The 27,576-nt window shown below is 41.1% G+C and overlaps 1 protein-coding gene across 3 annotated transcripts in view; it reads right to left on the reverse strand.

The window, feature by feature from the left end:
• Positions 1-27,576, reverse strand: part of SESTD1 (SEC14 and spectrin domain containing 1) — an 88,240-nt gene that overhangs the window by 3,834 nt on the left and 56,830 nt on the right. For all 3 annotated transcript variants that reach the window (XM_084814783.1, XM_084814791.1, XM_084814777.1), the window contains 11 exons: positions 26,463-26,576; positions 24,413-24,510; positions 21,979-22,034; positions 19,383-19,594; positions 11,800-11,922; positions 7,093-7,287; positions 6,056-6,170; positions 4,287-4,446; positions 3,053-3,134; positions 2,666-2,788; positions 1,201-1,392 (listed from right to left, as the gene is read on the reverse strand). In XM_084814783.1, coding sequence (XP_084670909.1) covers positions 1,201-1,392; positions 2,666-2,788; positions 3,053-3,134; positions 4,287-4,446; positions 6,056-6,170; positions 7,093-7,287; positions 11,800-11,922; positions 19,383-19,594; positions 21,979-22,034; positions 24,413-24,510; positions 26,463-26,576 — 1,470 coding nt within the window. The remainder of the gene's footprint in view (positions 1-1,200; positions 1,393-2,665; positions 2,789-3,052; positions 3,135-4,286; positions 4,447-6,055; positions 6,171-7,092; positions 7,288-11,799; positions 11,923-19,382; positions 19,595-21,978; positions 22,035-24,412; positions 24,511-26,462; positions 26,577-27,576) is intronic.

Raw genomic sequence — 27,576 nt, forward strand, 5'->3', positions numbered from 1 at the left:
TCATGGGACGACTGCCTTCTGTGGGAAAAAGAGCACATTTGGATCCAAACTTTTCCTTTGACTCCAATCCAGTGAGTTTCAGTGATGGCATATTATGGCTTTCCACTACAATGAATTGCTTGAAACTGCAAAATCACTATCATATCTGCTGCTCTGGATTACTCTCAGGAACTGTTCACATGATACTCCTGGCCTCTTTCACATCATATCTGTGATGGCCAAGTTCAAAAAACATCGCTTACACAGAACGGAAGCTGCTACTGAAAAAACCCATGAGCTCCTGGCTACATATGAGATCATGCTGGTCCTCTATAAACTTACCAAGGTCCAGTCTACACAAAACAGCTGATTTCATAGTAAAACTATTCCTGGACTGTAATGTTCAGACTACATGGGGAGATCACAAGACTGAATATTTCTTCATATATAAACTGTGTGCACATACCAACTAGATAGCAGGGTATTTTTTAAAAAAAATGTGGGGGGAAAAATTCAGTCCTATGTGAGCATCTATGTGAAGTGGTACATTTTAGCATATAATCAACTACTGAAAAGGTAAAGGTGTCCCCAGCCAGTCGTGTCCGACTCTAGGGGGTGGCGCTCATCTCCATTTCTAAGCCGAAGAGCCAGAGCTGTCCGAAGACACTTCGGTGGTCATGTGGCCGGCATGACTGAACACCGAGGTGCACGGAACGCTGCTACCTTTCCCGCCGAAGCGGTGCCTATTTATCTACTTGCGATTCCTTGCTTTCGAACTGCTAGGTTGGCAGAAGCTGGGACTGAAGACGGGAGCTCACTCTGTCACGTGGCACTTGGGTCTCTGCAGTTCAGCATCTTAACCACTAAGCCACTGCGGTCCACCACTAATCAACTATTAGACTGGGGCTAACTCACATGGAGGTAACAAACTGGGGTTGTAGTAAGGAAGAAAACCTGAACCGAACATGTGAATTCACCTTAAAACTTTGATTGCAGTCACGTTGATTCAGATGCAAGTTCTACTGACATCAGCAGAACTTCTTCTCCACTTAAAATAAATGTGTTTAAAACCAGGGCATCAAATAGTTACAGTGTCTTAATTACTACTAAAGTCATACATCTAAATACAATAAAGCTTCACTTAATCTAGATGCATTAATCCAAAAGAGTACATTTTAAAATTGTATATGATTGTTAATAGAATAATTTGGAGGCACTAACTTTTTCAGCATTTGAATGGAATGCAACAGCCATCTCCAGCCGAGTTACTCTCTCTTCTGCAGTTATTGTGAACTGTTTCCATACTCTGTTCAGCTTTGGAAGTGTGTCTCCTGAGGACCTGGAAGTGCATCTCAGAGACTGACACAGAACGACAGTAGCCTGTAGTAACTGTCTCCCATAATCGTAAGTACTCTATAAAAAGAAAAATAGATTTGAAATCTGAATTTCAAATCTTGGAACAGATATAGCTACAATACAGTGACACATCTGCAAGAAATAAAATATCCAACATGTAAATCACATATTGAAATTTAGACTATTAAAATACCAGCCTGGTTTTCCAAGCTTTTTCAAGAGCAAGGATAACCTGCGAAAGCTTTGTCTGGAAAATCCAACTGGAGGATGAAGGCTGTGGGAAACTGAAGTCTGACCCTCTTTATTTTTTTCATCTGACCAACTAGTTGGGGTGTGTGTGTGTGTGTGTGTGTGTGTGTATAGCATTTGTTCTGTCTGGCAGCTTTGCTGCACAAACCATTTGAACTGCTTTTAGAACAAAAGTATAGAGGGGTCTTGGTACATTGCTGATCCCTCCTCTGCTCATTCCCCCAAATGCCCAGCCCATTATCAAAACATAAAAATCAGTCAAAAGTAATTTTCACCTGATGAAACTCACAACAGTTCCATAAATCCACTTGCCTTGTTACTTTGCCGCTCCCTCCTCTGACAAGCACACCTGCCTACGTCACAAACACAGCACAAAGATTCCTATTCTCCCACCCTTGCGTTCTCTGAGAACTGCAGAGAACTCCAGGAAGGCAATGTAAACATCTCTACTCCACCCCTTCCCAAGTTCTCTGTTGTTCATGGATAACGAGAGGGAGAAGGAGAGGGTAGTTTCCCTCTTTTTCTGCTGGGTTTTTCCAGAAGGTCACAGCAGCAACGTGAGGCTTGTGCCTTCCTCAAAGTGCAGAGCAAGGGCAGAGGAACCTCATCCTCTTTGCCCTTGCACATACTATAAGACTTGGGGAAAGATAAATGTTGGTAGCAATGACAAATAACGTCTGTCTAGTAAGCCTAGGTCCAAAATTTGGACCTTTGCTAAATAGCTAATCAGGGAAGTAACTTCTGAAAAATGCAGAGCAGTTGCCCAGGGTAGATACACTGAGTAACCATTCCATGTTTGTCAAGGATTAAGTGAATTCAAGCATTTCAGAACCGATCATGTACATTCAGTGATGCGTAACAGTGCTGTAAATATGACTGTGGTTGTCCCCAAGGATATATTTCTCCCCCCAAATTTTGTCATATCTAATCATGATTTCCAGTAATCAGAATTTTACTGCGTAAACAACTCAGTAAATGGTCTAAAGGGCAACTAATGTTAATTTTAAATGTAGACAGCAAGGTTTAGTGGCAGCTTTCTAGTGACCAATCTAACCTGCTACAGAAGAAAACCATTATTTACCTGTGCTACATCAACGAACTTCCGATGCTTTTCCAACAAAATTTTGGTTTCTTGCGTATCGTCTCCCAGTCGGATATGGGTCTTCAACAAAGCATCTAATAGTTCACTTAACCATTCTACTGCCTAGAGGGAAGAGCAGAAACAGACTGTAAAACAGAAAATATTTAAATCAGCATAAACCATTCATCATAGATGTACTAAATAAGACTACTGTTTTGAATTCTGTGTTTCCTCCATTTCCTGTAAGAGGTCTGCAATATATTACAGGGGTGCTCAAGGGCCCAAAATTATTTAATCAATTTTCAAAGGTTGTTTCACCTGATACTAACATTTTTTAACTGAAGTATGAACACCACAGGCTGCAATAGGTATGTGGCTGGATCTCACCTGAGCAGCATCCTCCTCACATTTAAATAGCTGAACCATCTGAAGCATCTTTAACCGTCGCACATCTACCATGTCCTCACATCTGTGAAAACCAGAGTAATATGTAATTGGATCAGAAAGGTCATTGTGTAATAGTTCTTCACAATTGAGCTATCACTCCTGCAGTAGATGCAATGACACTTTACATGAACAATTCTTGTTTTCTGCACTGCTAAAGTTTGTTAAAAATATTATGATGCAACACATTGTGGAAAAACATAGAATTACTTTAAAATTTACCAAAATCTTGATAAAAACTATTACCTTAACACTTCTTCAACAATATGTATATGTACAATTATTGTTTCATCTTCCGGATGGGGAATCTAAGAAGGCCAGATTAGGCCTACAGATTGGGGGTTCCCCATCCCTTTTCTAGACCACTGCCCTTACTGGATGGGGCTGATGGGAATTGCAGGCCAAAACATCTGAAGGGACCCAGGTTGGATAAGACTGTCCTAAATTATAACATAGCTCATTGGGGGGCGGGGGGGGGGGGGGAGAGAAGCCCAATGCCCTGTCAAAAGCAATGCCTTGTGAAGGGATGTACCTCCCTGTAAAAGAAAGCCAGCCTAAGTAGAACCTTTCCATTCTCTAGGCAGAAAAGAAATGTGGTACTGTCTCCCCACCCTGTGACCTTCACAAACATTACCTTCCTGATCAAATCAGCCGCATTTGTGGTTGAACCTCTTGAGGACTACTCAAAGCAGCAACAGAGCATCCTATCATGCAGTAGCAAATGTGATCAGTTTTGCTCATAGAGAAGCAGGCAATAGAGATAAGACTGTCTTTCTCTTGGTCTTAATATCAGGAGAGAAAGAGATTTACTACTTAAACTCTACGTAACAATCTCTGGTCAAAATCTTAAGGGCCTTCAAGACTAGTTTTCTCTCATTTTTGTTGTCAAAATATTTAACTTCTTCATAATGAGGTATATAAAATGTATTCAAAAAGAAGGAGAGCTACTTTTTGGATCCTACAGTCTGTTGCTCAGTACTATGTGGAACATGATGTCTTAATAGTCTGTTTTTTAAGAATACCACAGCAATAGTTGCCAAGGTATCAGAAGGCATCAAGTGAGTGATAGCAATGTTAAAGTTATATATGATGTCCATAAAAAATAATTTAAAGCAAAATGACATCACTTATGTTTTAAACTTAACTTTGGAGCAGAGATAAATTCTTAGTTATTAACCTTTGCTTCCTGAGCTGCATGTCTTCCATCACTCCCTGGATGTGATCAACATTCTCTTTGTTTTCAGTAGTTACATCTTTTCCATAAGCCCAAGATGCCTGGTTAGATATTTGATCAAGAAGACTTTGACCTTTTTCACGCAAACCTTGCAGACCTAGGTCTAAGGCACAACAAAGCACACTCTTTATTTCATATAGCTAGTACATATTTTTCCGAACGTAGTAAACGTGAAGGAATAATTATTGTTCTCCTTTCATGAATTATGTCTGTCCAATTCGCATTTCATCCATGTGCAAGTTAGTTGCAGCAATTTAAGTTTTAATAAATTTGTCACTTAACTTACTGGACTCTAAAATGAGCAACTGTATTAAATGCATCCTACAGGATTTAACAGTCAACTCTAATGGTGTTAATGTATAAGACGCTAATTAGTATTTAAACTAAATAGCCACACAGAGAATTTCTTAAATATCTATCATTTTTAGCAGTCAAGTTGGCATATATTAGAAAGTGAGATGATAGCTTAATAGTAATGCTCATGCCTGGTATGCTGAAGGGCTTAGATTAAATTCCTGGTGTCCTCAGTTAATGGGAGATGGCTGGGCTGCAGGAGATCTTTGCCCAAGACCTTGGAAAGTTGCTAACAGTCAGAGGAGACAGGACTGGGCAAGACTGGCCAATTGTCTGACTGAATATAAGGCAGTTCCATAAGTTCATATTAGTGATCCTTGTGAACTGTTAAACCACATAGTAATTATACCTGGAAGTTTCCTTTTTTCTTACTTTGTTTATTGTTTATGCTGACTAGTTTACCTTCATTTGGGGTTTTCAAAATGAGAGAGATTTACTTACTAATTTTCGTATTAAAGCCTTTTAAGTACTGACACAAATCTTGACATCTGGACTGCTCCTATCCTATATTAGCTAGGCAAACTACAAGCAACTTTTTATAGAGCTCAAATTTTCCTACACCTCCTTCCTATATACACTGTGTGAAAGGGCTCCATGTAATTAAAAAGGGCAATGGGGCTGCTCCGCTGACCAAGCCCCTGAGGTTGTATGGCTTCTCTGCCCTCTTTCCCCACCCACCCCCTCCGAGTGGACATCTGCAGGAGGAAAGCCTAGGTGTAGACTTCCAGGGGAGCTGGAACCCTAATTGTGCATGGTTCCATCTCCTGTAGAGTTCTATGCATACAGGTTTCCCTCTGCAGATGTCCACACTCATGTGATTAAGGCACGGAGGGAGCTTTAGAGGTTTCCAATCACAGAAGCAGGAGGCTTGGAAAGAACTCAAATACACTGTGTATCATCTGTTTTTTCACTATAATACAAATACATTAATGTATTTTTAGATTTTATGCCCCAACAGTTTTTGAACCGAATGCAAAAAACAAAAAAGGAAAAAAAGCCAAGTGTTCTGGCCATGATCCCCAGAAATGCACAGCTAGTTCAGTGAACCCACAGCTTGTATATTAACCCTACTGTTACACTGTTTTTTTTCTCTTTCAAATAAAGAGAATCTCAAATGTCCTTGGGAAAAGGAAGGGATGGGTTTGCACACTTAAGTAAAGACCTTCAGGGCATGCACAAACTCTTCTGCATGCTTAAAGAGACTTGCTGAATTGTGGGTCGAGAGGACAAATATAAAATATTAAGCACAAAGAAAATGCGTGAGAAAGTCAGTGTATATTTTAATTTAACATTTACTCTTCCTCATTAAGTCATTTACTGTAGTTTAGTTTTTGGCATTTCAGCAATCTTTGGCTTACCAACACTTTTTAACTTCTCTTCAAGTAGCTTTAAAGTTTGCTGAATTGATGCTCCATCAGCTGGTGCTACATCAGCACACAACATCCCTAGCAAGCCATCTAGTTGCTGAGATAACTGAAAAAGACAATCCCAAAATATTATGTTATCTCCACATTCTGTAATTTTGGTACTTCTCCCAAAGGATGTGCTGCAAGAATGGCAGACTGAACTGTGAGAAAGTGAACTATAAACGGTGATAAATGTTAGAAGATAGGAACGTTCCCAGGCACATGGCTTTAGCAATGGAATAATAATGCTCCTCACTCAATAGCACTCACAGAGGATGCTACTGCTAGTCCTAACTAGCAGCAATTCCCACTAGTCTCCTGTGATTGAGATGGGATGTCCCAACAATACTGGACACATGCATTTTGTGCACACGTTAGGCAACATCTAAGTCCCTAAAGCAACTGGAAATGAGCTGAAACACTTATTTTTCCAGAGTAGACAGGTCAGCAGTAGTCATAGAAGGGCTCTGCTGACCTGTCCGGTTCTGGAAACAAGTATCTTGGCTTGTTTCCGGGGTTGCTTTAGGAAACTCTAGTTTCCTGTTGTGCCGGCAGGTGGTCCCACATTATCCTGAAGATACGTACTTTCTCATTTGCAAGATGCCAGTTTTTCTGCAAAGAAAAGGAATACTGTGGTACTGAAAACTGGGAAATATGACCATAAGAATCAAGAGCCTTCAGATAAAAATGAACACAGAAATAATTTTGGAACTCTCCAGAACATGGTCATTACATTCTATAGTATGTGATGTCCGATGCTGTCTCTCAGAGTAAAAACAAGATTTCAAAGACTACACATTCTATTTTGCAGCAATGCTACTTACATCAGAATTTGTCCACAGAGTGCACTCTGTGCTTCCTCTGAAATGGATTAGTATGTTTTAGGCTTCCTTTATTCCTGAAAGAACCTGGCTGAACTATGGACTGTCTACAGAAGCAATCACAAAGCAACAGTGTACAACGAATAAATGTATACATATTTTACTTACATCTTGGGCAACACCATGAAATTCAAGTGCTGCTTGTAACAGATTCTGTCTAAACTCCAGTTGACTGGCTTGCCGGTAACAGACATCACTCAACTGCTGTTGTAATGCTTTCAGTTCTACAAGGTCTTCCTCATCCCCAGCATTCAGCAAAGCTGCGATCTGTTGATTAAGTTCCACGTACACTGCAAACCACTCCTGCAAAACCAGCACAGCAAAAAGTATATCACCATTATTTGTAATGTTGTCGTGTTCTTTTCTTTTTAAGGCAACACACACAACATCCGATCAACCAACCTGGGCTTACTGAAGCGCTATGCAAGCTTATGCATAGTATCAATACATCAAGGCCAACAGGATGCCAATCTTTCTGAATCTCAAAAGCCACCTAAAATTTTGTTGCTATTTCAGTCTTGGAACCTGGGACCAATTTTCAACAATTCCCTTTCTCACCAAGTTATGTGAGCATTTTTCACTATGTTATCTAAGCCTTTTTTCCTGCATCCTTGCCTAGTTCCAGCATTTCAGCTATCCACTAAGGTTATATTCTTACCTGGACTCTTCATTTCCACCCCAACTATAATATCCTGGTTTACTAAGTTATATCTATTTAACACAGCAAAATGCATTCAGTTGATCAGCATTGTCTTGATCACACCACTCCTCCCTTCCTTCCCCCTTGCAGAATCTTTTTTCCATTACATCAAACACACATATTAAACCATTTCATGCTCTATCCACAACTTCATAGAATTTCTGTTGCCTTTCTCTTCAGTTATATCAGGAGTACACATCTCATCTTACTAGTTCATTATTTATATAGCACTTCTATAGTGCAGTATGCAGTGAATTATTTATTGCATTCAGCTCAAGGACAACTTGGTGATGCACCTGAGACAAAGAGAAGCTTCAGTCAGTATAAGACAGGCTGACAAGTAGATGGACAAGTGCCCCGTCTGTGCTCTATTGCCGCTGTAACATTTGACAGGGAACATGCATGCCAGGGTTATATACAGCACATACAGCTTTTGAACTTCCACCCTGCTTGAGATCAATGAGTGTGCATAATGCAGAAGCATATCCCCTTCTTGGGGTGTCTTAAGTCAGAAACTCCTCTTCTTGATGAATGGTCCCCAAGGTGAAATTCCTAGTTCCATCCTCTTGTCCACACAGGCTCCTGAAATTTCCAGGCAACCATTGCTGAGCTGCACTTTAATATATGGAGCTGTGCCACTAGCCCAATTTAGGATTACCCTTAAAGTACTGAATGGCCCAAGACCAGGATATCTTAAGAACTTCCCTCTCCCGTATAAACCGGTCCGAGTTTTAAGATCTTTCTCAGAGGCCCTTCTCTGTGTTCCACCTTTTGTGAAAAGTTGGTGGCTGTACACAAGAACAGGGCCACCGCTGGGGTGGCACCTAGACTGTGCCCACTCTGGAGTGATTTGCCAAGTGCCTTATGCTGCATTTAAATGAACAACCAAAATATGTTTACTTCAGCAGGCCTTTAATTCACAATCTTCCTAATGTTAATCACAGTCTATGGCTGTATTATATTGTTCTGTTGCTGAGTTTTTGTTCTATTATATGTTTTAATCATTTTTAAATGAGTGTAATTTGATGTATTTTGTTCGATAATTTTATAGAAATACAGCAATATAAATAAAGTAAATATAAAATGAATTAAGGGCGCAATCCTATCCAGATAGGCGGCTGCCTCCGAACTCGGAGGTGACCGCCTATCCAATGGACAGCAGGAGAAGCACGGAGGGGATCGTTCTCTCTGCACTTCTCCTACCCTGCATTTTAGGCTAGACAGCCGATTGCGGCTGTCTAGCTGCGGGAGGACAGAGTGGGGGAGGAGGCTGCTGTACAACACATTGGATGTGTCTTACAGGCATTTCTGCCCCCCCGCCCGGGAACGCCCCCCCAGACACGCCCCTTTTCGGCTGCTCCACGCTCCTCTTGTGAGCATGGAGGATGGGGCTGCTCCGCGCTACCTGCAAGGCAGCACGGAAGTGGGGGGAGGTCGGTGCCCCGGGAACCGACCTTGGAGCGCAGGCTTCAAGGTCGGTTCCTGGAAAACAAGATATCCTCTGGCCATCTAACTGCTGCCTAGAGGCCATAGGATTGCTCCTTAAGAGACTGATAAGCCTTGCCTTCCGTTTCCAGTTGAGTGGTATCATTTTACTGCTACCTCATGTGCTTTGTCAACCTTTTTTCTATTCTATTATCTCTAGTCATAAATTGCAACGACAACTCTTCTGGAGAAAGTTCTGCCTTACATGTACATTACCTAGCACAGTACAAACTTATTCACTGACTGAAATCCCTAGACAGTAAGTAGCAACATCACCGTTTAAAATGGGAAAATCATGACTCAGGTTTTTAAAGGTGGTATAGTGCTTGGTGAAAGGAAATGACTCAATGTTAAATGAATATTGAAGCTATTTGCAGTGCCAGTGGAATAATTTGCTTGCAGTAAAGTCAGAATCCTTTTTAGTAAACACAGTTAAAAGTAATTAGCTTGTAAATCAATGAGACAGCAGATTAAAGAAACACTTGAGTTATTTAAAAAGCTTTTATGTATATAAGGCAGTAACTTCTAATTGCTGCCTTGCACAGTCTTGGTGTCAATTTCTCAAATTCAGATGCAAGAGACAGATTGACTGATATTCTCTTAATGGTTTATTTACTAAGGAAATCTTTCCAAATTATTAAAAATTCATGAGTTTCCGAAGACTTTATTGGTGGTTCCCCTAAATTGATAATGTAAAAGGTAATGACTGGACTGATTTGTAACTTTAAAACTTCTTCTCCCTTCCAGTATGCATACTGCCTCAGAGCTCAGCAGGGCTGGGGGGGGGGGGGGGTTATCATGATGGTTCGCCCTCGGAGACTTATGGATCTGAATGGTTTCCTGGTGCCTCTATGATACTTTTCTACAGATATGGCTGGTGGTCCTGCTGAGATGCTAGTCCAGGGGTGGACAAGGTGCAGGGCTCAGAGTGGTCGCATTGCACCCCCCAGCAGTGGCTATATTCCACTAAAATTCAGCAGTGCAGCAGCAGGGGGAAAAGCCCTTTTAAAAGGAAAATTCTTGCCACCAAATTTCAGTGGTGTGGCAGCAGCAGCAAAAAAGGGCTATTTTATTTTAAAATAGCTTTTTTTTGCTTCCACCAAAACTCATCGGCAAACTGCAGACTTTCCTTTTAAAAGGGGATTTTGTTTCAGCTTGGCAGCAAGTAAGGGCCATAAAAAAGGCCAGGAGGCCCTTGTGTTGCCTAGCCTTGCCCTAGTCACTCTTTCAAATGAGATGTCCTTGCCCGAACCCTCAAGATTTGACACTTGTCAGTTATATGCCAATGAAAGGAAGGACAGTGATTCTCTTCCCTGGAGAGGGTATTCCACAAGCAAAGCATAATCAGGAAGAAGGCCCTATATCTAGATGGGAAGGCACCCACAGCAGTATTTCTATTGGCTTAATGTGCAAAATCTTCATAGATAAAGGAGAGAAAGATAGAATAGTATGGTACAGATAGCACAAAGGACAAGCTGTGAAAAATAGTTTGCAGAAAATATGTTCTGCCTAGAGTACGCTTCAGTATGGGGCCACTGAGCATGTACATTATCTCTTCCTCTAAATATATTTTTTGCCTCATGAAAAGGACACTTTACATCCCTCTATTGATATGACAGAGGGGATTGACCCACAATGATAATAAGAAATGAACATCTCAGATCTCTGCTATGTCATGAGTGAACCTGGGACCAATGAGTGACATGTACTATGGCATACAGAGCATGACAAAACAACCAAGAAAGCAGCATACCCTAATGAAGACTGTGAATCAATTAATTTTAACCATGTTGTACAATACGCTGTGGTTAATATGAACTAAAAAGATTGAATGTGTATGGAAAGCAGCCATTGAGCACATCCACTGGACGCTATAGAGAATGTAAGTGAAAAGCACCAGAGGGCATTTTGCATATTGCCAGTGACTGTGTATAGTCTCAAAATGATGTGGACGTATACCCAGAATATCAGACCATCAACAGAATGTATCACACATTGCCCAGTCAGTAGGCATATTCTTCACTGGGAGACTGTGCACATCATTTGGCCAGTGTGTGCAGTACTCACATCATCCAAAATGACTTGGAGGTTATGCATACTGACTGAAGCATTAATGCAATTTACTATTCATCCTCCTAATATATGTAAATTTTTCATGATATCTGTGGAATGTTGACAAAGGCTGGGTTTGTGGGGTGTTTTTGCACATTCTCCATTCAACTCAAATTAACCCCAATATGTTTTATAATACCATGTTTGACTCTTGGAAAACAAAATCTGCATTTACCCATCAGGAGAAAAATGATGATCTTAACTGAGGAAGAAAGTAATTATAGTAAGTGTTCCCAGAAAAAAAAAAATACATTTACTCCCAAATCAATGCTTCCTTATTTTGTGTTTTCAATCTCATCAGAAGCACAAACACTGCCATGACATTAGAATTCAATTAACAATCACTGGTATCACCAACAGTCGCTAGGGCTGTTATGGAAGAATAGGTGCAGTATTTTACAACTCATAAATCACTGCCTAAAATTCACTAGAAAAAATGTCACTGGAAAATGTTGCACATAATTAATTACATATAAGAACAATCATGCAGTAACTTCCTTGGGAAAATGAAAACTCACACTATGTTGACTTTCAATCTCTTCATGTTTCTGTTGCAAAGCTTGTGAGGCTCTAATTGAATCACCTATCCCCCACTGGGTTCTAAGTTGTTCTGAACCAGGTCCTTCGAGCCAGTTCACTACCTGTTGATCAAACAGCAACATTTTCATCACAGCAAATAATTTAACCAACACAACCTAGATTGTAAAGCACCAATGTTACTTAAATGTCCCTTCTATAAAAAGTTCATAGACACAGTATTCCTATTAAAAATGTATACTATCTCAAGAAAAACAAGGGTGGTGTGTGTGTGTGTGTGTTTCAAGGCACAAAAGCAAGTGGATCCAGCAACGCTGTTCAAACATTTCCTATTTTTTTTTGTCTTTTTGAAGAATGCTTTCTTTGTGAACTTTAATCATTCTTCGTCACACATTAAAAATAGAGCATAAAGATACCTGGCATGCTCACTGATTGTCAATTCATACTTGTATTAGTAGGCAAGATGAAAAGCTTACTACTTCAGAAAGACAGGAGGGGAGAACTCTTTTAGTTCCTAGTGAAAGCTTAGTTGTTCTAATGTGGAGAAGTACAGTGCCTGAGTGAGTTTAGGAATAAGATACAGTATATGCCACACTATTTGTTGCTCCTTCATTACAGACTGCTATCTGCAGATTATTTAAGAGAGGTATTTGACTGTAGGCATTGGAGTAACACACATGGGTCTGAATAAATATTTGTCAGAATAGGTTTTGGAATGTTGGATCCTGCCCCTTGTACTGTAGTTCTGAAGCTTCCACAAGATTCATAATCAGCACCAGAGGGAGGAGCTGTTGAGAAAGTGTCAAGAAGCCCTGTGACTTATACAATATTATCATTGCCTAACCCACAAAATGTCAGTGCCTGGGCTGCTTATATGAAATTAACAACATGTAAGTGGTATATAACTCGATATGCCGAGGCATCTCCAAGATTGTCACATATTCAATCCATGTTAAGGCTCATTCACACCTTTTAAAAAATATTACACACAGCAGAGCACACAATACATGTCAACTATGAATGGCACAACCATGCTTAAATTGACGGAAACTCCAATCACACATACAAAAGCAGGGGTCCAAGTCTTTTCCAATGGTCTCTTCCATTTATATTCTGTAGAAACCACCCATTATTTTATTTTATTTATTTTATTCCTTTAAGTAATTTATAAACTCTCTTTTCGGGGAACCCCTCCCAAGACAACATACAAAATTTAGAACTACGAAACAGAATGATAAAATTAAGAATAAAAACCAGAATTAACAGTTAAAACCAGGTAACACCATAAACACCCAATAAAGTCCTGCCACAGTTATAGGCCAAGGTAAATAAATAGGTCTTTAGGGCCCATTTGAAGTTATGTAATGATGGGGTCTGGCAGACATCAATTGGAACAGATTCCCACAAGCAGGGGGGTGTACTATCAAAGAGGCCCTATCCCTTGTCCCCACCAGCCTAATTACTTTTGACAGGCAGGCAGGGCTTTCAATGTTGATCTGCGTGAGGGCAAGTTTGATATGGGTGAAGGCGGGACCTTCCACGTGACCAGGCTGCAAACCATTTAGGGCCTTGAAGGCCAATACTAGCACTTTAAATTGGTTCTGAAAATGCAGTGGCAGCTAGTACAATATCGGTATCACAGGAGTCGACTACCTAGCACCTACCAGTATTCGAGCAAACACATTTTGTACTAACGGATGTTTCCAAACCGTCTTTAAAGGCAGCCCCATGAAGAGTGCATTACAGTAATCTAGCCTGGATGTCACTAGAGCAGTAGTGGGCAACTGTGGGAGGTCCAGGGGCCATATTCATCTCCTGGACACCCCCCCTTGCAGGCTGCATCTGCCCCCCCCCCCCGCCCTGCCATGGGTGCTGAATTATTTTTTTTTTTAAAGGATGCTATTTCCCCCTACCTCCCAAATTAAAAGAAACAAAACACTCATTCAGGGAGGGGGGATCAGGGGCCACGGGGGGGGGGAACGGGACGGGCTGCAAACTGCTCATGGGCCATATGCTGCCTGCTCTTGCACTAGAGAATGGATAATTGAAAGTCTGTCCTCTCCAGATAGACTGGTATGCTAAACGTTACCCTAAGCTGGTAAAAGGAACTCCTGGGCACTGTTGCCATGCGAGCTTCAATAGTTAATGCGAAGTCCAGGAAAAGTCCCAAACTGCATATTTGGCCCTTCGGGGGGGATTGCAATCCTGTCTAGCACCAGATGCAAACCTCTATCCAGAGTAGTTGGTTTCCCTACCCCAACAGTACCTCCATTTCAGCTTGTTTGCCCACATCCACCCCAAAACTGCCTCCAGACACTAGTTCAAGAGCTCCACAGCCTCCCTAGGATAAGTAGATGGAAATGAAATGTAGACCTGCATGAACCATTCATAACTGATGTGATGGTGGCAGCAGTCACATGTCAGGTTAACCATGGTTTAGAGCAATGTACAAAAGCAGGAATGAACCACAGTGACCCTCGGGCTTGTGTGCTCCTCCTCCTGTGTCCTCCTCCTCTTGCACAGCCAAGAATGAGGACGAGCTTTTGAAATCTCCTTAGTTCACCATGGATTCTCATGTCATTCAAACCAAGAACTGTGGTTAACATTACCTGTGGTTTATTTCAACATGCCAACTTCAGAAACCATGGCTTGAAGTTGGCTTGCTTGAAACTAACTATAGTTAAATGTTAACCACAGTTAACCATGTTAAGGGAAAGTAAAAGCAGAAGCTTCCAAACTCCTCCTCTGTGTGGAATAAGGGAAGGGAAGAAGGAGTGTGAGAGCCCAGGGCTTGCGGTGCCTTCTTCCTGCTTCTGTATGTCATGCTAAACCATAGTTTAAGATGACATGGTTTAGCTTGATGTGCAAATGTAGCCATTTTGTACGTTTTTCTCACCTGAATATCCATACCAGATTTTTTAAAATACAAAAGAATCAGCCCTTACCCACAAGTACACCTGAAACAACTGTGCAATTAGTCTAAGCTGATTGGAATCTATTTTGTGGTAACTAAATAGGAAGCTTATCAGCCAAGCTGTGCTGGGAGCAGGAATCTCCCCCTGCAGCAATTACCAAATGATACTGCAAATCATCTCTGCCTGCTCTCATTTCCCTTTGTTCAGATTCCTCTTTGTATCACCAAGAGAGCACATACTCCTGATACAGGTGGGCAGCTAGCTTAATAATATGGTTCTTTGATCACTTGTACTTATGAACTTCTTTTAGAATACAAAAATCATCTGAGGATTCCCCCCCCCCCATAGTATTTAGATATCTGCAGCAGGCAACTTCTCAACTGATTACTATTTATTTTATTTATTCCTTATTTATTAAATTTCTTAATTGCCTGTCTGGCCAGTCACCCGGCCACTCTGGGCGATGTACAATAATACAACAGTTTAAAACAATAAAATTCTACATTAAAACATTGTATTTCTAAAAATATCCTAACCAATCCCAATGCCTGCCTGAAAAACCACATTTTTAATGCATGGCAGAAGCTCATTAAAGAGGGGGCATGGCGGAGTTCTCTAGGGAAGGAATTCCACAGAGTGGAGGCCACCACAGAGAAGGCCCTCTCCCTTGTCCTCACCAGCCTAGCTGTCCTGGCTGATGGGACAGAGAGAAGGCCATCCGAGGCTGATCTTGTTGAGTGGCCTGTCTGGTGTTGCTAGAGGCGCTCCTTGAGATAGGCTGGGCCGGAACCATATAGGATTTTAAAGGTCAAAACCAACACCTTGAATTTGGCCCGGAAAACAACTGGTAACCAGTGCAACTCCTTCAGCTCCGGAGTTATTTTTACTAAATAAAAAATAGAGCTGAATACTCAATTTTATTGCCCGCCAAAGTTCAATTCACTTACTATGTAGCTTCAGTAACAAAAGACAGTGCAAATGGATGACAATTTCTAATCAGAATGACGCAGATTGAGGTTGATGCCCCAGTAAACAAGTCTATTTAAATGCATTAATGATGGTAGTTTGCCAAAAAAGGTTATAAACTTCATTCCAATCAGCACATCTTTGCTCAGATCATTTGAATACTCGAGTTGTTATAGAAAAACATCCAATATTTTACTTATATTGACCCATCCATTATTCATTCCTCTCCATTTAAATTTTTTTTCCCCCTAGCAATGGCTTGATTTTATTTAATTCTATGGTGAAACACTTGAAGATTGTGCTCTGCAGATTTACAGGGAAAAGCAAGAATTGTTTGTTGTGATATTTAAATACATCTAGAATTCTGTGAAATAACATTTCTTGTTTCCCGACCCACTACCTCAGTTTGAAATATCAGTATTTGAAAGCCAAAGGTTCATGTATATTCATTCTACAGAGCCCAGCAACTAAAATATACATACACATCTAATTTCAAACAGTAAATCTGGGGTAAAAATAAATTGATTCCATTTCCTCTATTATCTCCATTGACACAATGTCTACAAAAGTGTTGAAAGCATCAATTACATACTGATTTCCAAAGGACCAGTCCCATCCTTCCTGACCTTTTGGCACACAATTCATTACAAGCAGGTTTTTAAACATTAATTCCAGTCAGCAACAGTTCTATATTACAAATAGTTTTGGATTTTAATCACTGGATATACTAGCCTGCGCATATATTAGTAACTAGATAAACTCTTATTTGTGTTCTTTTCTTAAATGGCTTTTTAAAAAGCACACGATCCAGTAACAATCTTTGCTTTTCTAACCTGTGGAAGTTACTATTCAATATTTTGTTGGTAGTTTACTTTAACACATAATCTAGCAGAAACTGGTTAACAGTATTACCTGCTTTGATACATATAAAGTACTTGGGGGCAATTAAGGCTGCTCTGTGTTATCCCAACTATTAAGAAAGCCTGAAACCTGGCTACCATGGTTCCCAAACCATACAGAGTAGGATGATCAATTAAAATGGGGTGGGGGCCAGATGATCCCTCACCAAGCCCTTCGCAGGTCAGACGTTGTCAAGGGGACAGTGCCCAGCTCCCTGACATCATTTTGTCCCCAGCCAGTGCACAATCCGGTGCAGTGGCCAAGAATTGGCTTTGCTGTATGTGAGGCTTCTTTCACTGGGTAGGCAAAGCTAGGCTGGACAGATGCCTCCATTCACACACCGCTCATGAGCGGCATGTGAATGTGGATTTGTCCAGCATCTGCAGGAACAAACAAAGGGGAAGGCAAAGGATGAGCACAGCCCAGTCAGTGTGCAGCTCCTCTTCTTATATGCAGTCTGTGATAGGAGATAGGAAGGGAATTCCTCTCTCCGTCTCTCCAGTTAGCCTCCAGGTCAGGAAGAGGGCTTGGAAAGGGGAGTGGGGAGGACCCGGGGAGGGAGCCAGATGGGCAACCCCACAGGCTGGATTAAGCCTGTGGGCTGGAATTTGCCCACCCATGATATAGAGGAATGCCTTTCAATATTCCAGGTGAAGATGACCTGCTTAGTCAAATGACAGAATATAGTGATACCTGGCAGTTCAGATGACCAAGAAAGACAAGAGTGTAAGTCTCTGTGATATAGCTAATAATAGATAATAGAATAGGAAGGACAAGAGACCTCTTCCAGAAAATTAGAAACATCGGAGGTAAATTCCAGGCAAAAATGGGTATGATCAAAAACAAAGATGGCAAGGACCTAACAGAAGCAGAAGAGATCAAGAAAAGGTGGCAAGAATATATGGAAGATCTGTATAGGAAGGATAATAATAATGGGGATAGATTTGATGGTGTGGTCAGTGAGTTAAGAGCCAGACATCCTGAAGAGTGAGGTTGAATGGGCCTTAAGAAGCATTGCTAATAACAAGGCAGCAGGAAACGACAGTATCCCAGCTGAACTGTTTAAAATCTTGCAAGATGATGCTGTCAAGGTGATGCATGCCATATGCCAGCAAATTTGGAAAACACAAGAATGGCCAACAGATTGGAAAAAATCAACTTATATCCCCATTCCAAAAAAGGGAAGCACCAAAGAATGTTCCAACTATCGAACAGTGGCACTTATTTCACATGCCAGTAAGGTAATGCTCAAGATCTTGCAAGGTAGACTCCAGCAATTCACAGAACGAGAATTGCCAGGTGTACAAGCTGGGTTTAGAAAAGGCAGAGGAATGAGAGACCAAATTGCCAATATCTGCTGGAAAAACATCTATTTTTCTTTTATTGACTATTCTAAAGCCTTTGATTGTGTGGATCATAACAAATTGTGGCAAGTTCTTGGTGGGATGAGGATACCAAGTCATCTTGTCTGCCTCCTGAGGAATCTGTATAACGACCAAGTAGCAACGTAAGAACAGACCATGGAACAATGGACTGGTTTAAGACTGGGAAAGGAGTACGGCAGGGTTGTATACTCTCACCCTACCTATTCAACCTGTACGCAGAACACGTCATGCGACCTGCTGGGCTTGATGGAGCCAAGGCTGGAGTTAAAATTGCTGAAAGAAACATTAACAATCTCAGATATGCAGATGATACCACTTTGATGGCTGAAAGCGAGGAGGAGCTGAGGAACCTTACGACGGTGAAAGAAGAAAGTGCAAAAGCTGGGTTGCAGTTCAACCTCAAAAAAACCAAGATTATGGCAACCAGCTTGATTGATAACTGGCAAATAGAGGGAGAAAACATAGAGGCACAATGTATTTCTAGGCGCAAAGATTACTGCAGACGCTGACTGCAGCCAGGAAATCAGAAGATGTTTACTTCTTGGAAGGAGAGCAATGACAAATCTTGATAAAATAGAGCAAAGACATCACACTGACAACAAAGCTCCGCATAGTTAAAGCAATGGTATTCCCCGTAGTAACCTATGGCTGCAAGAGCTGGACCATAAGGAAGGCTGAGTGAAGGAAGATAGATGCTTTTGAACAGTGGTGCTGGAGGAAAATTCTGAGACTGCCTTGGACGGCAAGAAGATCAAACCAGTCCATACTCCAGGAAATCAAGCCAGACTGCTCACTTGAGGGAATGTTATTAAAGGCAAAACTGAAGTACTTTGGCCACATGATGAGAAGACGGGATACCCTGGAGAAGATGCTGATGCTAGGGAAAGTGGAAGGCAAAAGGAAGAGGGTCCGACCAAGGGCAAGGTGGATGGATGATATTCTGGAGGTGACGGACTCGACCTTCGGGGAGCTGGGGGTGGCGACGGCCGACAGGAAGCTCTGGCATGGGCTGGTCCATCAAGACACGAAGAGTAGGAAGCGACTGACTGAATAAACAACAAACACATGCACACACCCTTACAGTGCTCAATAGTTTTCTTCCATCAAAGAACTGACAACATGTAGTAATGTGAGGTATCACTGTTGTTGTTTTTTTGGACTGTCAGTTTTTTGATGGAATGGAAGTATTTAGCAACCAGAGGGTTAATGAGCGAGCTGGTGCACACACTCCCTCATGGGGAAATTCTTTGGTTAGGGAAGCTCTGCTAATACTTAGCATTCAGTAATATATACACATATGAAGTAAAAAGGTGCAGAAGAGTAAGGTAATCTCCTAGACCAGATGAAGAAATCCTGTTAACAGTAAGTAACATAAACCAAGTGGAGCGTGGCACTTACCTGCATTACCTTCTGCTGAATCTCCTCTAGCTGAGTGCGCTTGCTCCGCTGTCTGCACACTTCTTGATACCGTGTGTACTGTTCTCTGAGTGAATCTAGCAACTTCATAACCTGGGGTTGAGCGAGCAATTCATCATCCATGGGAGACCATGAGACCCCTCCATCCGAGCCATTAAAGCGGCGTTGTTGTAATTCAGATAACAGCTCATGACCTTTGATTAAAAAATGTCATAATTAAATATTTTAATGACAGAAATGAGATACAGTCAGGTAAAAATGAGCTAAAGCCTCAAGGCAAAGTCTGAAGACTTGCTACTGGGGAATAAAACTGACATGGGGCTTATTCATACTCTCTTGCTTTGAGATGAGTCACTTTCAGTTCCTACTCCATCCTTCTGGAGTTAATCACAGCCTGATATGGATTGTTGTGGGGTGAAATGGGGGCAGGTTATTCACTCATGATGAGTGATGTCACACACACTATCCAACAGATACCTGCACATTCACACAACCACATTCCAGACATCACTCCAAATTGCAATGGTTTATTGCTTACTGTTCCTTAAACAAAACTTGTAAGCTGCTTTGATTAACATGTTAATGTGGAAGAGTGGGATATAAATAATGTAAATACATAAATAAAATATACTGGGCACACTCCAGACCCAGTGATTTCAATAGCCAAGAACTAAGCGAATAGGACTTAAAAGTGCTGGTTGGCTGGAAAAGAGATAGCCACAAAACATACTTCACTGAGGAATGATATCTCCAATGTCACGACACATTCTTACATTAGGAACTAATTAGGAAGGCCCAAGGTATGTATGATTTCCATAATGAGCTTTTATTTATTTCTTTTTATAACACGCAATAACTTAAGTTTTCTGGGCAATGTACAAACTAAAAACATAAAGTACAAGATAAAAACAATGACAATGAAACAGGTCAGATGAAAGCAAGATAAAACCAGCAGCAGCACATAATAAACCAAAAGTAAACCCACCAACAGGAATAAAATGCTGCAAAGATAAGCACTAAAAACAATTCCTAAAGTGCCTGGGAAAAATAAAAGGTTTCCATCTTGCACCCAAGAGGCAGTATGTAGGTGCCAGGTGGGCCTCTCTGAGGAGAGCATTTGATGGACATAGCACCATAACTGAAATGGCCCTCCCTCTTGTAGCTACCTGCCCTGCCTCATTTGGTGGAAGCACCTACAAAAGGGGCTTGAGGTCCAGGGGAATAAATATGGGAGATAACCTGACCCCAAGCCATTTAAGGCTTTCAAGGTTAAAACCCGCACTTTAAATTGGGCCTGGAGACAGGCCAGCAGCCAATGCAGATGACAAAATACTAGTGTAATGTGATTGTTAATGGGAACTGGCTGATACAATCTAGCTGCCCTGTTCTGGACAATCTGACGTTTCTGGATCATTTTCAAAGGCAGCCAACATATAATGCATTGCAATAATCCAAATGGGAGTCACCAGAGCATTAATTACTATTGCAAGGCTACCTTTATTCAGGTAGGGCTGCCCTGAGTTCCATTTTTCTTGGTAGAAAGGCGGGGTACAAATCAAATTAAAAAAATACTTTGGGATATCAGCCTAGGTAAAAGTGCTCCGGGTCCCTAAGTCCATGATAGATCAAAGAGCACCCTCATATACCTGATCCTTTAAGGGGAGTGCAATCCCCTCCAGAACAGGATAAGCACCACTCAGCCAGACAGATGAACCACCCACAAACAGTATCCCCATCTCCTCTGGATTGAGCGTCAGTTTATTGGCCCTCATCCAGTTCATTACTCTACCCTGGCACTGGTTCAGAACAGCAATTGCCTCACCCATATTAGATGAAAAGGAGAGGTAGAACAGGTTATCATCTGCATTTTGGTGGCACCTTACGCCAGCTCCCCAGCAGTTTCATGTAGATGTTGAAAGCATGGGGGAATAAGATAGAGCCCTGTGGAACCCCATAGCATAATTGCCACAGGACAGAATAATCCTCCAGCACCACTTCCTGGAATCGGCCATCCAAGTAGGACTGGAATCACTGCAGTACTGTGTCCCCACATCACAACTCAGACAGCCTATCCAGAAGGATACCATGGTGGATGGTATCAAAAGCCTCTAACAGGTCCAGAGAACAAATACAGTCACCCTCCCCCCACTCCCTCTCTTGGCATAAGTCATCCAACTTAAGATGTAAGTATATCTCCAAGCCTATGCTCCCCATTATCCTTGGTTATTTATAAAAGAGCTTACATTCTTAATTGCCTTCTTGGCATTCTCAGAGGTTGATTAGCAATTTCAGCAGAAAGGGACACTGGTACTTTATTTCTCCATAGTTGCTGTTCCCAGAAATGAAAGAAGGCAGAACAGTGGTGGATGGAAAAATGGTATTTAAGATGAGGAGGAATATTCATAGATCCATTACTTTGTTATAACTGACTGATTGACTGTGAGGACTTTAGTTAATTGACAGCCCCAAGAATAGGCCATTAACATTATATAACCGACCATGTTCATACCAGTGCATAAAATCAATCAAAGGAACAAGAATAATGATGCCACAGTGGACCCATTTCATCTTACTATACCTGTCTGCAGGACAGTTTCAGGATCAACAGATGGAAGGAAATTTAAGTCCATAGACCTTGAAACAGAAAGATAAATCACCATTAATTACTTGCAGAGACAACAGGATTTACAAGCCTTATATAAAACTGATGCTTTTAGACTTTTAAAAAACCCTCTATATGAGGGTTAAATATTAAAAAGAATTTTCCCGCTATGAAAAGTAAATATATTTGTGTTAAAACAGTTATCAATTTTGAGAGTGTCCCAAGAAAATTTTCAAAATTTCAGAAGTGTTGAGACTTTTGACGTTTTTGGTTGGTTATTTTTCTTGTTATCTTTCATATGACATAAATGAATAGATATTAGGAATCTTGACAAACATTATTAATACACATTCAACCATATGGCCTGTCAGGTCACGTCTTTATACATTATTTATAGCAGTTCAGTGGCAAATGGAAACATATTCTGGTTTAACTGGACAGAAAACATATCAGGACCTGGGTAACTTTGGGAGACATCATGATGCTCCCAACATGACAAAGAGGTATGTGTTCATATCTACACCATCTGATTCAAAATGTAAGGACTGAGGTTCCTCCCTTTCCTTTTGCTAGATTATACTTTGCACAAATGTGATCCCAGTAGTCTCCATGAAACTGAAGTAGATGCTACTGTCATCTAGAACATGCAATCTCAGAACCTGCCAGAGAACCTAAACAGTGACTTGTAAATCACGATATATACACTATGTGGGAGAGGGCCTTCTCTGCTGTGGCACCCTGGTTGTGGAATGCCCTCCCCTTAGAGGCCCGATTGGCATGTACACTGGTTTCATTTCAGCACCAAGTAAAAACATGGCTTTTTACCAAAGCCTTTGAGGGCTAAATGCATTCCCTAAAGTAGCACACTTTTTAATGGCTTTTATTATTTTAGATTTTAATTGGTATTACCTTGTTTAATGGTTTAATGTTTTTAATTAAAACATTAAAAAGATATTTTTAAAGTTTGAGGGAGAGGGCCTTCTCTATGGTGGCCCCCACTCTGTGGAACTCCCTCCCTAGGGAACTCTGCCATGCTCCCTCTTTAATGAGCTTCCGCCGTGCATTAAAAACGTGGTTGTTCAGGCAAGCATTTGGGGTGGGTTAGGGTATTTTAGAAAATGTTTTTACTGTAGAATTTTATTGTTTTAAACTGTTTTATTATATACTTTGTACATCGCCCAGAGTGGCTGGGTGACCAGCCAGATGGACGATTAATAAATTTAATAAATAAATAAATAAATCTAACTGTTTAAATTATTTATTGTTTTATACTGTTTAAATTGATTTTATCTGCACACTGCCCTGAGATCTTAATGATATAGGGCAGGATACAAATGTTTTTTAATAAATAAATAGACAGACAGACAGACAGACGAAGATCATGGAAACAGGACACCACACCTATACGTTCCGATAGAGCTCAATGTCCCCATAATAAAGAGCTACCTGTAGATACAGATATTCAAACTGAAGAACACCAGAAAGCCTAGACAATTACCAGGTTCACACAATTGTGAGGCGGTTAATAAGCCATGGTAGCTTGCTAACCATGCTGCACATGCCAGGAAGATCAGCATAACTACCCTTGTCAGTGTGGCTTGTAGTGTCATGTGAACCTGGCCAGAGTGGCTTGCTGCCATGGTTAACAAGCCACCTAGAGCCCATGGGCTGTTGTAGGGTCCTAGGGAGGGTTGTTAACCACAGCAACAAACCACCCTGGCCAGCTTTGCACAACACAACAAGCCATGCTGTTGGGAGTAATTATGATAATCTGCCCAGTCAGCGACTGGCATGTGCTGCAGGGAAAATGAGACACTGTGACTTATTTTCCCAGCTGTGATCATGTGAACCAATGAGATACAAATGTGTGGAAGCCAACAGTTGCACTGAACTACTTTTCTAGTAGGGCAGACACAAGCAAGCACATTACAGGTGCAATCCTATGCATATTTAGACAGAACATGTCCTATATGGCCGGGGCATGCTGGGTGTTATAGACTTTTTCTGCCTAAACATGCATAGGATTGCACCCTAAGACAGACATCTACAAAACCATGTCTGTTTCTGGCTAGTTTTAAGAGCATCTTCCAGCATTTCAAAATTGGCACTGCACATGATCAACTGCGTTAGGATGCTGGCTTAGGGTTTCTATATGACAGAGCCAGGGCGTGCGTGCGTGAGTGCGTGTGTGTGTGTGTGTGTGAGAGAGAGAGAGAGAGAGAGAGCACGCGCACGTGTGTGCGTGAACAATTCACCATCCTAACTAGAAACACCATGAAGTTTCACACCTAGGATTTTCCTGCAGCATTGCTCTTGAAAGTTAGTTGTGTCACATTCTGAAAGACAGTGTCTCTAGTCAATAGAATTTGGTTATTAATAAATTAGTAACAAAAACAAGAAAAAGGATGACCTCTCTTTCTCCTGTTGGTTCCCTTTATCACTTCCACTGTTGATTAAGGCAAGCTCATCCAGTAGGGATGTAGATTCTTTTGTAAACTTTTCAAATGCCTAGATAAAATATTTATAGTTAGCATCACTGAAATTGATTTTTACAGTCTAGTGCTTCAAGACTGAGTTTAACAGTACACTGTCCTATTTAAGTGTCCCAGCCCTGACATTGCAGAATCATCTCTAAAGTCAAATCACTCATCAAACGTGGGGTATACAGGCAGACATGAAGAGTATCACAGTATGTGTTATTTTTAACATGCGCAATATAAGAAACGACAAATCATCTGTATCCCTTTGATCCTTTCCTAGCCAGTGAGCTATATGCTAAAGGTAACCAAGGTTGAACAGGCACTTATTTGAACATTTGTGTAGCAGAACTAGAATACTCACATTACCTGCTTCTGTTCATTTCAACAGTACACTGGATTATAACCTTGAGTGCTAGAAATAATTCATGCTCTTAAGCCAAAATGTTAACTTAAATTTCAGTAAGGCTTACAAAGTCTGTCACTGTTTTTTAGCTTTCATACCTGCTGTAAATGTTTATTATTGGAGTGAAGCCCAATATTCAGGGTACTGTCATCTTGCAAAGACCACTTGAAATAGCCTCCATACAGTACTAGTCAGCGTGCTGTATTTCCCATCACATGTAGAGGCCAGTGCCAAGAACACATGCACTGGTATGGGTGAACATAATGTGATGTGGAAATACAACATAGTGACTGGTACTAGACATTGTGGCAGTGTCGGGGATCTTTCAACAAACTATTAGATACTTAATACTATTAATGATTAGAAGCAGATTTACCTCAGGTTGCAAACATATTTATTCAAATAAACAGGAGGGCGGAGAATTAAAAATCTTGAGGTTTACTTTTCCACTACCCATTTAACTCTTTAAAGTGGAAAAACTGCGGCAGAAAAATCAGTGTTAATATTCTATTATTATCACCCAATATTTGCTTTAACATTTGCTTTGAATCAAACCCAAATCCAACTATTCAAATAACTTAGCAATTTGCTACAAGATTGCCCACTTACGGCGATTGTCAAACTGTACATCTATTATTTCCATATTTTATTTAATTCTTCAATTTATTCATTAGAATAATTTATATCCCGCCCTCCTAGCAGTTTCACATAGACGTTAAACACAGGGACTAAATGGAACCTTGCGGGACACCACAGCTCAAATGCCAAGGTATCGAACAGAAATCCCCAACATCACCTTCTGAAACTGACCCCTCAGGAAGGATTGGGACTGTCTTAAAATGATGCCCCTAGGACTGACAGGCAGTCTAGAAGGATACCATGATGGATAGTATCAAAAGCTGCTGAGAGGTTCAGTGGAACCAACAGAGATGCACCCCCTCCCCCGTTCAGTTCCCAGTGTGAACCAGGGCAATCAAAGCTGTCTTCTTCCCAAAACCAAGCCTGAAGCCAGATTAAAATGGGTCTAAAGGCAATCCTTTTGTTAAAGAACCTCTGACGCTCAGATGCCACAATACACTTGAGCACTTTGTCCAATAATGAAACATTTAACACAGGCCTATAGTGATCTAATATTGTTGGGTCAAGAGAGGCTTTTTTAAAACAGTGGCTTTACCACAGCCATCTTAAGCTTAGACACAACCATGCTTTCCTCTAAGGAGATGTTCATAACCCTCAGTCCATTCAGCTAAACCAGATCTGGCCTCTTTTATAAGCCAATATGGGCAAGGGTTGAGTGCATGCATTTGATTCCTTCACACTTGCCAAAAACGTTTTTCATTTCCGGAGAATATACAAACTGTAAATTATCTATAATAAAAGGACAACAAGGTACCAAGGGTACCACTTCCAAATCCTTGCCTGACTCCTAATCACTGAAATCAACCTAATGATGTATTCTTTACCTTTAAGTAACATTGACAGGACTGTACACATCTAATACATCCATTGTCTTTCCCCACTACCCCTCATGAAAAGCCTACTGAAAGAATAAGACAAAAAATTGCCAAGAAACTAACCAGCCTCTTGTTCAGCCAATCCATATGATCATAGGTGAGACTCCCTCCAAAATCTTCCGTCAACTGGCATGGTTCTATGTATCGAGTAAGTTTGTTGGCAGATACTAAAATTACCTGTATGAATACATTAAAGGGGTATTAGCAACTTAGGGCGTTGTGTTACAAAACTGAACATTGTATCAAAGGGCGGTATCCAACAGGGACCAGCCACATGCATCCAGTCCCACAGGTTCTGTTGCACAAGCAGCCCCCACCATTTGTGCAACAGTGAAGTGGTACTTTCTGGGGCAACCCGAAATGAACCAAAATGCTCTTTTCTGGAAAGGGGAAAACTGGCAGAGCTCACATAAGGGAGCTCTGCCAACATACCCCCTTCCAGAAATAAGCGTTTCCTCTTGTTTGGGGGCTTGCTCCCGGAAGCACCAATTCGCTGTTGTGCAAGCAGTGGGGGGCCACTTACACAACGGAAGTGGTGGGGCTGGCCACACATGGAATGGAAGTGGTGGTGGACCCTGCACGTAGATGAGCAGGACTGAATACTGTCCAAACTTTTAACCAGCATTTTCAAAGCATAATTAAAATGTAACAGGCTTTTTCTGAGTTTATATTTAAATGTTTTTCTTGAACTGATGCCCTAATGTTCCTTAAAACAGTGTCCCTGACAAGAAGCATTCAAATTTCTTTCCCTGACAATATATCGTAAAGTTGTTACAACTGCTATGGCACCAAACAATATATTGTCATGACTCCTCTTTCAAGAAGAGAGACAAATTCTTTTTTCAATGCAGTAATTCATCATGTGATCTGCCAGGCTTGACAGCGGTACACCTTTGATGAGCTCAATGGCTGTTGACTGGCATGTTTATTCAAAAATGTCCTTCCTAGTTCAATGGGACTTGATTCTTCATAGGTATGCGTAAGACTGCAGCCTTAAGTCAGAACGGTAGGTTCTGCAGCCAACTCACACTAAGCAGCATCATCAGGACAGGTTGATTTACAAGGGGAAAGTGCCAGGTGTGTGGTGGGGGATGTTTAACATTTCTGCATGATACTTTTCCTCTTCAACTCCATGCACTTGCTATCACAAACATTTGCCTGGAAGCATATGTTTTGC

This window comes from Heloderma suspectum, chromosome 1, assembly GCF_057233095.1.
Source record: "Heloderma suspectum isolate Gila_16-S chromosome 1, 16-S_ref, whole genome shotgun sequence".
NCBI lineage: Eukaryota > Metazoa > Chordata > Lepidosauria > Squamata > Helodermatidae > Heloderma > Heloderma suspectum.